The sequence below is a fragment of the Macaca fascicularis genome, chromosome 11 (genome assembly GCF_037993035.2).
Source record: "Macaca fascicularis isolate 582-1 chromosome 11, T2T-MFA8v1.1".
Classification (NCBI taxonomy): domain Eukaryota; kingdom Metazoa; phylum Chordata; class Mammalia; order Primates; family Cercopithecidae; genus Macaca; species Macaca fascicularis.
The window spans coordinates 117790246-117802273 of record NC_088385.1 but is presented as its reverse complement, the minus strand read 5'-3'; the positions used below and the strand labels follow the sequence as shown (position 1 = coordinate 117802273).

The following is a 12028-nucleotide window of genomic DNA, read 5'->3' as shown; positions in this document are numbered from 1 at the left end:
AGCTACTGCCTCTTTAACCTTGAATGCCTTTTTGGGGGCTCACGTGTCACCCAGTGGCGAGTGAGCCACCCTTACTTCAGAAGAACGGCATGGGGTGGGGGGGCCTTAGGTGGTGCCCGCCTCACCTATGACTGCCAAAAGCGGTCATGGGGTTATTTTTAAACATGGGGAGGAAGTATTTATTGTTCCCGGGCTGCGGAGAGCTGGGCGGAGTGTGGAATTCTTCTCGGGAGGCAGTGCTGGGTCCCTTCCACCATGGTGAGTACAAGGGCTCCAGGAGGTGATGATGCCGGGTGGGCGAGGAGGGGAAGCCACTACAAGCAGGGGACCACGGCGGAGGCGGAGGAAGGAGGCTCTCAAAGCCTCCAGCCCCTTGTGGAAAAAGCCCCGCTGACTGCGCGCGCACAGAGGAACCCCAATCAATGCCCCGATAGGCCACAAATAACAGCAGCTCCCGGGGACTCACAAACACAAAATAAGAGAGTTGGCTTTTTTATGGCTTGTCTACTGACCTCTCAAGGAATCAATAACTCCCAGGGCTTGCAAAATGGGATTGAACGCTTTTAAGGATCAAATTGTAATTCTTTTCTCTTGTTCAGGCAGCTGGGAAAAAGAATGTTTTTGTTTTCACCTTTTGAACTTGCAAATTTAAAACCTTTCTTCCTGTGCTGTTGAGTTGCGTGTCCCCCTCCTGAAGTGGGCAGCTCCCAAATCAGGGTCAGCGCAGGACGGAGAGTGGTTGGGGCAGGAACTCTGGAGTCAGAATGCCCAAGTTCAACTCTCCAAGTTCAATACCCAAGTTCAACTCCAGCTCTGCCTTTTGTGTGTGTGTGGCTGTGCGATCTTGGGCAAGTGACCCAACCTCTCTGAGCCTCAGTTGCCTCCCCTGTAAAATGGGGATGATAATAATAGTATCCGCTCGACAGAGCGGTTATGAGAATTAAATAATAATACATATGTAGAGTATTGAAGCATTTGCTGTTATTGAAAGTCAGAGAGAAGTGGGGTGGGGAGGAAAGGTCAACTCGCTCTTCTCTGCCCTGTTGACATGAGGCAAGGACAGGGCATTCAGAGAGGAGGTTTTGCTACCATTTGGATCAAGGGAAAATTGTGGGGTGTGGGGCGCAGTTGGGTTTTAACACCTTGAAGAACTGTCATTTCATCTTGGCATTCATCATGGCTTAGTGAGCCTGACTTTTTCTCTCCCTCCAATCAATTCTCCTTCTGTGCATTACTGAGCTTTTTGTGAAATGCATCGGAACAAAAGCGGCTGGATCCTGCAGGGATGATCTGTAGGTGTGGCCTCCATCCCCAGGGACACACCTGTGGCTTCTCCTAGTTAATGAAGGAGCCACTACAAGATGCACAAATGCTTATGATCCCCTGGGACCAGGAGGCTCTGGAGAAACTTTATGTCGTGTCCTTTGCTCCCTCCAGCGTCACTGTTTTGAGACCTGAGTGTGGACGCTGTACCTGCATTTCACAGATGGGCAGCTGAGCCCTGCAACAGAGATGAACTCACCCAGAGAAGGGGCCTGACCTAGTTTTTTTGACTCCCAGCCTCTCACTCTTTTAATCAATGCTTTTTTCCCCCAGGCACCTAAGAAAGCAAAGAAGAGAGCCCAGGGCGCCAACTCCAACGTGTTCTCCATGTTCGAACAGACCCAAATCCAGGAATTTAAGGAGGTGGGTGCAGCTGTTGAATCATCCACACGGAAGGAAATCCCACCCGTGAGGGAGTACCTCCCTTTTGTTCCATATTCCCAGCAGGGACTTTTCATTAGACGCCTCTGTCCTCCAAACAATCCCAAATTCAGCCTGAATGGATGTGTAAATTTTTAAAAGAAACTGTTTTTAATAACTTCACTGATTATCAAAGTAAAATATATTCCTTGTTGAAAAATGTCAGAAAATTTTTCAGAAAAGCACAAAAAAGGAAATAAAAACTACCTACAATTCTATTACCTAGAGATAATCAGTTCGCATTTTGGTATATACCCTTCAAGCCATTTTTGTTATCTATGTATATGTGTATTAAACAAAATTATAATCTTCTGTGCCCACTGATTACTACCTGCATTTTTTTCTTTGAGAAATTCACCATTAACATTTCCTATCATATATTTAAACCATTTTTCTATGGTTAAATATGACATTTGTTTATAATGTTTTACTATTATAAATAACACCTCTTTGCTTGTATCTCTGGCTACTTCTTGGGAGTAAAGTCCTAAAAGCAGAACTGCTGGGTCAAAGGAACTTAAAACGACAACAACAAAAGAACTAAAAACAGGCAGAACTGCTGGTCCGAATTGCCCCCCAAAATCACAGCACTAATTCCTATGCCCAGCAGTCTCAAGAAGAGTGCCTTTCCCCACATTTCCATCAACACTGGGTATTAATAGTCACAATTTTTTTTGCCAGTCTGAGAGGTAAAAAGCAGTATCTTCTGGGTTTTAAATGTTACAGTCTTTGATTATTAACCACTAGCCCTGTTTGAAACCCCATCGCATTCGATGGCAATGGACCTTATGAAGAGAACCCAAGTACCAATTAGACCAAACTGCACACAGGCTTGGAAGGACAGGCTCGGAATTCATTTTCCAGCAGTTGTGAGGGCTCACACTGACTCATCCACATTACTACCTGGCTGTCCAGAGGGAACTATGCTAAAATGATGCTAAAGAGATCAGTCTGCTTTTGTGTGTGTGTGTGTGTGTGTGTGTGGCAGAGTCTGGCTCTGTCACCCAGCCTGGAGTGCAGTGGCACAACCATGGCTCCCTGCAGCTTCAACCTCCCAGATTAATCGATCCGCCCACCTCAGCCTCCTGAGTAGCTGGGACCACAGGTATACACCACCATGCCCAGTTAATTTTTGTGATTTTTGTAAAGTTGAGTCCCCCTGTGTTGCCCAGGCTGGTCTCAAACTCCTGGGCTCAAGCAATTCTCCTGCCTTGACGTCCCAAAGTGCTGGGATTACAGGCGTGAGCTGCTACACCCTGCCCTAACGTGCTTTATATCAAAGGGGAAACCATTTGGGGCTTCGAAACAGGAAATGAGCAGTTGTACCTTTTGTCCTCACTAACATTCAGATTGCAGGAATGCTGTGTCCCATAGGGAAAGATAAATTCCTGAGACAAGTGTCATATCTGAACTTGAGATCGTCACCTTCCAGGGAGAAAGCTACACCTGCCTCTTTTCCCAACCCCTGGAATCAGCTACGGGGGGTGTGGGCAGGGGATGCAAAGAGCTCAAAACACGTAGCCAGGATTCCCCATTTGGGTTTGTTTGTTTGTTGTTTGTTTGTCTGAGTAAATGGGATTACAGGTACTCACCACCATGCCTGGCTAATTTTTTTGTATTTTTACTAGAGACAGGGTTTCACTGTGTTAGCCAGGCTGGTCTCAAACTCCTAGCCTCAAGTGATCCTTCTGCCTTGGCCTCCAAAGTGCTGGGATTACAGGCGTGAGCCACTGCACCTGGCCTAAAGCTATTATTTTTTTAAAAAGCTAAAAACTGGTGTTTCATCTGACCTCCCCACTCCCTAGCCTGCCCTGCCTGTAAAATGGGACCAGTAATCTGTCTCAGCTGGCGGCCAGGGAGGTTCTCAGAACTTTATAAATGCCCAAGTATTTCACAAATGAGGAATCATGGGCCAGGCACAGTGGCTCACACCTGTAATCCCAGCACTTTGGGAGGCCGAGGTGGGCAGATCACTTGAGGTCAGGAGTTTGAGACTAGCCTGGCCAAAATGGTGAAACCCTGACTCTACTAAACAAAAATAAACTGGGCATTGGTGGTGCGTGTCTACAGTCCCAGCTACTTGGGAGGCTGAGGCAGGAGAATCGCTTGAACTCGGGAGGTGGAGGTTGCAGTGAGTCGAGATCACACCAGATTGCACTGCAGCCTGGGCGACACAGCAAGACTCTTTCTCATAAATAAATAAATAGCTTTATAGGGGTATAATTTGCATATCATAAAATTCATCTTTTAAGTGTGCTGTTTTGTGGTTTGTAGTATACTCACAAAGTTGTGCAACCATCACCACTATCTACTTTCAGAATATTTCCATCACCCCAGAAAGAAACCCCATACCCATTAGCAGTCACTTCCTGCTCCTCCTCCTCCCTCTCCCACCAGCCCCTGGCAACCGCTAATCCATTTTCTGTCTCCATGAATTTCTTGTTCTGGACATTTCATAGAAATTGAATCATACAATATGTGGTATTTGTGTCAGACTTCTTTCACATATGTTTTAAGGCTCATCCATGTTGTAATCTTTGTAGGAATTTCCTTCCTTTTTATGACTGAATAATATTCCATTGTATGGACAGACCACATTTGGTTTATCCATTCATCGGCTGATGGACATGTAGGTTGCTTTCAGTTTTGGGCTACTGTGAACAATGCTGTTACACACATTTGTGTTCAGGTTGTTTTTGTTTTTGTTTTCCAAGATGGAGTCTTGCTCTGCCATCCAGGTTGGAGTTCAGTGGCATGATCTCAGCTCACTGCAAGCTCCGCCTCCCGGGTTCAAGCAATTCTCCTGCCTTAGCCTCCCGAGTAGCTAGGATTACAGGCATGCGCCACCACGCCTGGCTAATTTTTCTGTTTTTCATAGAGATGGGGTTTCACCATGTTGGCCAGGCTGGTCTTGAACTCCCGACCTCAAGTGACCCACCAGCCTAGGCCTCCCAAAGTGCTGGGATTATAGGCATGAGCCACCATGCCCAGTCTTGTGTACAGGCTTTTATGTGGACATGTTTTCAATTCTCTTGGGTATATATCTAGCAGTGGAATGTCTGGGTCATATGATAACACGAGGCCTAACATTTTGAAGAAATTGTTGGATTATCTTCAATTGTTGACTTTTGATCTGAGGTCCTGCAATGATCTTTGAAGATCCCAGAATCCACTCTTGCCAAGTCCTTGGCCCAACTTCTTGGGCAACTCTGCCAGTTTCTCCCAGGCTGAGCTGCCAATCACTTCCCTTCCACAGGCCTTCACTATCATGGACCAGAACAGGGATGGCTTCATCGACAAGAACGATCTGAGAGACACCTTTGCTGCCCTTGGTATGTCGCACCCTCTAGCCCTGGAGGAGGGTCTCTTTATCTCACATCCATGAGGAGCACGAGGTGGGACCATCAGAAAAGCCCAAGATGGGTGTCGTTTCCCAAAGAAACAACTCCACCACAACTGCTCTTTAAGACAAATTTCAGGGGATGGGAAAGAAGTGTTTAGCCTTTGAGTGTCTTCAGATATCTTTTATCTCCTGAAATAACTTTTTTGTGTGATTTTGAATGCAATGTCAGCTCACAACAGAAAATGGGGAAAAATGCAGAAAAGTATAAAGGAGAAAATGACATCACCCAGAAGGTCATATTCCACTGTGAACATTCCAGTCTCTTTCCTCTAAGTCTTTCTAGACATGTCTGTTAGGTTTGGGTTTTAGTTTTTTAAATTATTGGAATCATTCTCTTTTGAATTCATCTTCTAAAATGTATCATCTCAACAGTGTGAGCACAAGTACATGGAGTTTCTTCAAAATATACATGTCTAATCTGCTACCCACCACCGCCTCTTACTCCTAACCTTAGAACTCAGGGCAACCATACACAGCTGTGCAGACGGTGCACTGCACAATTCTACAGGGAACTATTCACATTTGTAGTGAGTGTAGCTTTTTATACTTAAAACATACATTGGCTTAAAAAGTGACAGATTTTTCTTATTTGCACAAAGGTAGGCTTGTGGCAGGACTAGAGCAGGTAAATCAGAACCTTCAAGGCTGTGGGTTACAGCAGGTTTAACTTGAAAAAATTCCCTCAGGTGATCCTGATCTGTCTCTCCTGCCTCCAACTGTGAAGGGCTAATTTACAATACAAGCCTTTCCCATTTGAGTGAAAAATGAAAGTATCTGCATTAAATGTTCCAGGTTCCGAAGACACTATTTTAAATATAACGAACTGGCCGGCATGGTGGCTCACACCTGTAATCCCAGCACTTTGGGAGGCGGAGGCTGGAAGATCACTTGAACCCAGCACTTCGAGACCTGCCTGGGCAACATGACAAAACCCTATCTCTCCAAAAAACTACAAAAATTAGCCAGGCACGGTGGCGTGCACCTGCAATCCCAGCTACTTAGGAGGCTGAGGCACGAAAATCGCTTGAACCTGGGAGACGGAGGTTACAGTGAGTCGAGATTGTACCACTGCACTCCAGCCTGGATGACAGAGCTAGACCCTGTCTCAAAGAAAAATAAGTAAATAATGAACCCCTTCCCACATCAGATGTTAGGGTTGCTTCCAGTCATTTGGTTATTATAAATAACACTGTCAAGAACATCTTCTCACATAAGATCTTTGCCCCCATCCACCCCATCTCCGATTATTTCTAGACTAGATTTCTTGAAGTGGAATCCCAGGAGCCAATGGCAGTGTCATAATGGCTCTTTCTCCCCCAGCTCTGAGTCCCTGAGTGTGTGTTTCCTACCCTAGGGCGTGTGAACGTGAAAAATGAAGAAATTGATGAAATGATCAAGGAGGCTCCGGGTCCAATTAACTTTACTGTGTTCCTCACAATGTTTGGGGAGAAACTTAAGGGTAAGGTCATGTGTGTGTGTGTCTATGTTTCTTTGGGGGGCTGGCAGAAGATGGTTAACTTTAAAAGAGATAAAGCACCATTGGAAAAAATAATGAAAACAGCAATTTGGCTGGCCGCAGTGGCTGATGCCTGTAATCCCAGCACTTTCAGAGGCCGAAGTGGGTGGATCACTTGAGGTCAGGAGTTCAAGACCAGCCTGGCCAACATGGTGAAACCCCATCTCTACTAAAAACACACAAAAAATTAGCAGGCACGGTGGTGTACACCTATAGTCCCAGGTACTCAGGAGGCTGAGGCAGGAGAATCCCTTGAACCGGGATGGCGGAGGTTGCAGTGGGCCGAGATTGTGCCACTGCACTCCAACCTGAGTAACAAAGTGAAACTGTCTCAAAACAAAACAAAACAAAACAAAACAAAAACACAGCAACTAACATTGCTCCAGGACTTAACCTAAGTCAGACCTCATGCTAACCACTTTATACGCATTACCCCACTTAACAGCAACTAGGAGGTACGCTCTATTCTTATCCTCAGTTTACAGATGGGGAACTGAGACTAAGAGACAGAAAGTCACTTGTCTGAGGCCACACGGCTAGCAAGTGCCAGAGTTAAGATTCGAATCCCAGGCTTTCGAATCTAGATGATGTTTGACCGTGAGTTCTCAGCCCTCTCTTTCAAAATAGAGGCTCAGGGATCAGATGAAAGCAGGGTATTTTTCCTCCATGCAAAGCAGCCTTGCTCTGGCCCCTTCATCTCTGGGGGAACTTGGGCCCAGCTGCCTGGGGTGCCAGTGGTTCCCAGCCACCCCCAGTACATGTAACCCCTGTGTTCCGTTTCAGGAGCAGACCCTGAGGAAACCATACTCAATGCATTCAAAGTGTTTGACCCTGAAGGCAAAGGGGTGCTGAAGGCTGATTAGTGAGTGGGGTCTGTGGGGAGGAAGGGGGTTCCCTGCTTGCCCCCCTGCCCCACTACACATGCACAACTGACACCAACACCTGCTTTCCTCTCTCGGCAGCGTTCGGGACATGCTGACCACGCAGGCGGAGAGGTTTTCCAAGGAGGAGGTAATGGGGTCCTTCAAGCACTCCCTGTACCCCAGCTCCTGGGCTCTCCCTCTGGGGGGCTCTATGTCCCCCTCTTGTCTAAAGCACCCCTGACCCCACACTGACAGGGAACCAGCTATCGTCTTCTGAGCCCTGGCCTCATTTCATTCTCTGCCACCCTATGAGGTAGGGACTAGCATAACTCCCATTATACAGATGGGCAAACTGAGACCCAGGGAAGTAAAGTCACTTGTCTAAAATAACAACAATCACACCTGTAATCCCAGCACTTTGGGAGGCCGAGGCAGGAGGATCACTTGAGGCCAGGAGTTTGAGACCAGCCTGGCCAACATGATGAAACCCTGCCTCTACTAAAAATACAAAAATTAGCTGGGCATGGTGGTGGACACCTGTATTCCCAGTCACTCACGAGGCTGAGGCACAGCACGAGAATCACTTGAACCCAGGAGGCAGAGGTTGCAGTGAACCGAGATCACGCCACTGCACTCCAGTCTGGGCAACAGAGCAAGACTCCATCTCAAAAATAAAATAAAATAAGATAACAAAACTAATAGTAAATGCCAGGACCTGGATTCAAACCTAGGTCTATGTGACTGCAGGTTCTGCCTTCCTCACGATGCATAGAGACCTGCTTAGAGCATGAAATTATTGTAGTGTGAAGGGCTGCCACATACTGTCATGTGAGTTGTGCACTGAACAACTCTTTTTTTCAGTTTTATGAAACTGACATCTAGAAAATACACAGTCATCAGACTGTGTATTTGTTGCAACAGCTTTCCAGAACTGGCAGTAAACTGTCTGGTAATATTTTTTTTTTTTAACTCAGTGACCTTTTTCTGGGAGATGCAGTAGTGAGTTTGGTAGAAGGGGCATTTTTGCTAATTTGCCAAAGCTTCTGTATGAGCAAGCAATGGTGCCGTCAACCTTATTAGTGAACCTTAATGAGTTGATTTTAAATGCCCCCTCATAGCCTCACAGGCCTCTCTCCATCAAGTTCCACATTTTACTAAAAATTGTATGTAGATTTCCCCTCCCCAAAAACTCAAGCAGCTAAAAGGGCTGCCTTCACTTTCCACCTGCTGTGGGCTTTGAACAAGCTCCTTGACCTCACTGCACCTCAATTTCCTCATCTGTAAAGTGGGAATGATAATAGAAGCTACCTCATAGGAGATTGCAAGGATTTGATACGTTAATGTGGGGAAAATGTGAACTTCTGGCAAAGGCAATACAAGTGCTGGCTATGAATAGCCAGTATGGTTTTTTTAAAAAACTAGCCAATGCTTTTTAAATGGGGAAAGTTTGTATAAAAACAAAAATCTAGATTTCTGATGCCCTGGTCCCTGTGGCCACCTTCTTGTCACCTTTTTAGATTGCCATGTGTCTCCATTTAGCCACAGGACCTATCCTGCTCCCTTAAATCACCTGCCTGGCCCCTGGAAACTCTTGAGTTTGTGATGCTGGTGGAAGGCTGGGTTTCCAGGGACATCTCTGCATGATGTTTATTTGGGAGGGCCGTTGAAGTCAGGGAAGAACAGAGAAGGGCAAGGAAGGAAAAGTGCATGAAGGAAGAAGTTGAGCCAAGATTCAGGCCCAAAGACCAGCACCGCTGACTCCCCAGGCAGGGAGCTCATTCGATAGCTCTCCTGGGAGGCACCAAGTTGGGCGAGATGGCCGTGCCTTTATACCCCCACACCAATCCCATCCGCTGGCTGTAGGCTGCCCCAGAAAGGGCATGACCTTGGGCGAGGGGGCCCTGCAGCAGCTGGGGAAGTCCTTCTCTGGAGGACCCTCTGAGTGGCCCATGTTCCCATCCCCCACCCCAGCTACCCGTCCACTCAGGCCCCGCCCACAACCCCCCACCCTCTGTCTCAGTTCCCCTCCCCTCATCCTTAGCATGTCTTGCTGGCTCATTGCAGATTGACCAGATGTTCGCCGCCTTCCCCCCTGACGTGACTGGCAACTTGAACTACAAGAACCTGGTGCACATCATCACCCACGGAGAAGAGAAGGACTAGGAGGGAGCTGGCTGCTGCGCCCTGGGCTCGTCTTTGCAGAGTGGTCCGTGCCCTCATCTCTCTCCCCCCAGTACTGCCTCTGTCCCCACCTTGTCTGTTAGCTGTGTGGCTGCCCCATTTATCCACCTCCATCTTCTTTGCAGCCTGGGTGGCTACAGATAACCTCATGGCCGCACATCCTAGAGATGGAAATCTATCCAGAGGCTGTGTTACAATAAACAGGAGGTTGTGTATTTGGTCATGACATTTCTCTGACAGATAGTGCCTCAAGTAAGAAAGGCAAAAGCAGATGAGTTAGTGACAGCCTTGCAGTCATTATTGAATCTTGGTGACTCTTTATTTAAGGTAGACCTTTGCAGCCACTCAAAACTGTTTCTATTAAGGACCATGTTTTACTGGAATGTTACCTGGATGACCACAGCCCTCTCTTCCAAAGAGCTCAAGCATTTAGAGGGCCTTGCTTCCACGACATCCTTCCCTTAGGATGCCATCGGAATGCCTCTCCTGCCAGTGACAGTGACAAGAAGGAAGTGGCCTGACACATGGTAGGAACATAGCTCCTTCAACAGTAATCACACCTGCCAATTCTAAGAGAGTGATTTCTAGTTTCAGATAAAGTAGAAGTTGTTTGTACTTCTTCCCTAGCAAACTAGGGGAGTGATACTGACTTCTGACCCTGTCTGGGGCCCAGGCCTGGATGTGAGTTGACCCTTGATTTTGAGTGACCACAGTCATGGTTGAAGCATTCAGGTCTATTTTGGCTGCAAGATTCCCAATGTAAGAAACAAATAGGGCCAGGTGTGGTGGCTCATCCCTGTAATGCCCGCACTTTGAGAGGCTGAGGCAGGAGGATCACTTGAGCCCAAAAGTTTGAGACCAGCCTAGGCAACATAGTGAGATCCAATCTCTACAAAAAATAAACAGCCAGGCATAGTGGTGTGCACCTGTGGTCTCAGCCACCCCGGAGGCTGAGGTGGGAGGATCGCTTGAGCCCAGGAGGTTGAGGCTGCAGTGAACTGCACTCCAGCCTGGGTGGCAGAGTGAGACTCTGTCTCTTAGAAAAGGAAAAGAAAAAGAAAAAGAAATAGGTTCAAATAACTAAGAAGTCCAAGGGCTTCAGGCACAGTTGCATCTAGGAGCCCAGACAGTGCCCTCAGAGGCTGGGGAGGCCTCTGTTTCCTGTCATGTTGCTCTGCTCTCGGCAGTGGCAAAATAATTAAGAGCAGTTCCTGCCCCCTTTCCAGCCCCTTAGCAATCCTAGAAGAGCATACTCCTCTCTCTCCCAACTCCACATAAACCTCAGAACAGCGCCTCGTGGGATCCCTCTGGGGCACCTGACCCCTGAACCAATCACCATGGACTGGCAAAGGCAGTGCTCTGATGGATGGACGGGCCTGGCTCAACTGATCAGCCCTGTGCTGGGGTTGAAATCAGAGCCCTCCTGAACCATATGACCTGGAGATGGGCGGGAAGATTCCCCGGAGGAAAACCCGAGAAGCAGCAGGGAATGGACTTCAGGCACTTCAAGTTTTCAAGAGAATTCCAAGAACCCTCCCAGCATTTTGGGAGGTCGAGTCGGGCGGGTTGCTTGAGTTCAGGAGCTCGAGACCAGCTTGGCTAAAATGGCAAAACCCCGTCTCTACCAAGAATGCAAAAATTAACTGGGCATGGTGGCACATGCCTGTAATCCCAGCTACTCAGTAGGCTGAGGCAAGAGAATCACTTGAACCCAGAAGGAGGAGGATGCAGTGAGCTGAGATCACTCCAGCCTGGGCGACAGAGCCAAACTCCGTCTCAAAAGAAAAGAGAGAATCCCAAGAACCTAAGAACACAGCCCAAGTCAATGATGTGATGGGAACAAGCTGAAATTTGGTGACAGAGTGGAGCTGGGGTCACAGTGAAGGCAGGAGGGCCCAGGAGGCCAGAGGAGCCACAGTTAGGGCCAGTCCTCAAGGCTTGACAATGGCAACAGTGCCATCCGTGGCAGGAGCTCAGGGCCGAGCCAGTGACAGGATGAACGAAACTGTCTTCTGGCTGCAGAGACCTGGGGCCCCTTTCAAAGCAGGCTTCATGGGCAGGGACCCAGGGGAGTCACGGCCCCACCCCATGACCCAGGATGCCCCACACCCTGTGGTGACCCTTGCCCCTCACAGCCTCCCTGCACTCCAGAGTCGGTCCAGGCTGAGAGCCTCATACCCCGGGCTCCTGTGGTCAGAGATGCAGTCCGGCACCAAGAAGGCGGGACTCAGGACACTCCAGGGCAGTGCGTGGTTCTGGGCAGGACACTGTGCACTCAGCTCTGCAGTGACATGCTCACCCACGACAGGCACACGCAGAGAT

At 48.0% G+C, this 12028-nt stretch overlaps 1 protein-coding gene across 1 annotated transcript; it reads left to right on the top strand.

Moving 5' to 3' along the window:
• Positions 1-205: 205 nt before the first annotated feature.
• On the top strand, positions 206-9921 carry MYL2 (myosin light chain 2). The gene is made up of 7 exons (XM_005572261.4): positions 206-258; positions 1597-1686; positions 5000-5075; positions 6501-6605; positions 7446-7524; positions 7625-7673; positions 9590-9921. The coding sequence occupies exons 1-7, from the start codon at positions 256-258 to the stop codon at positions 9686-9688; spliced, it is 501 nt and encodes a 166-aa protein (XP_005572318.1). The 5' UTR covers positions 206-255; the 3' UTR covers positions 9689-9921.
• The last annotated feature ends 2107 nt before the right edge of the window (positions 9922-12028 follow it).

Bases quoted from the DNA above. Each gene is read 5' to 3' on its own strand.
- MYL2 (XM_005572261.4), top strand. The intron at 1,687-4,999 runs GTGGGTGCAGCT...TCCCTTCCACAG, and splicing joins AAATCCAGGAATTTAAGGAG to GCCTTCACTATCATGGACCA. The intron at 7,525-7,624 runs GTGAGTGGGGTC...CTCTCTCGGCAG, and splicing joins GGGGTGCTGAAGGCTGATTA to CGTTCGGGACATGCTGACCA.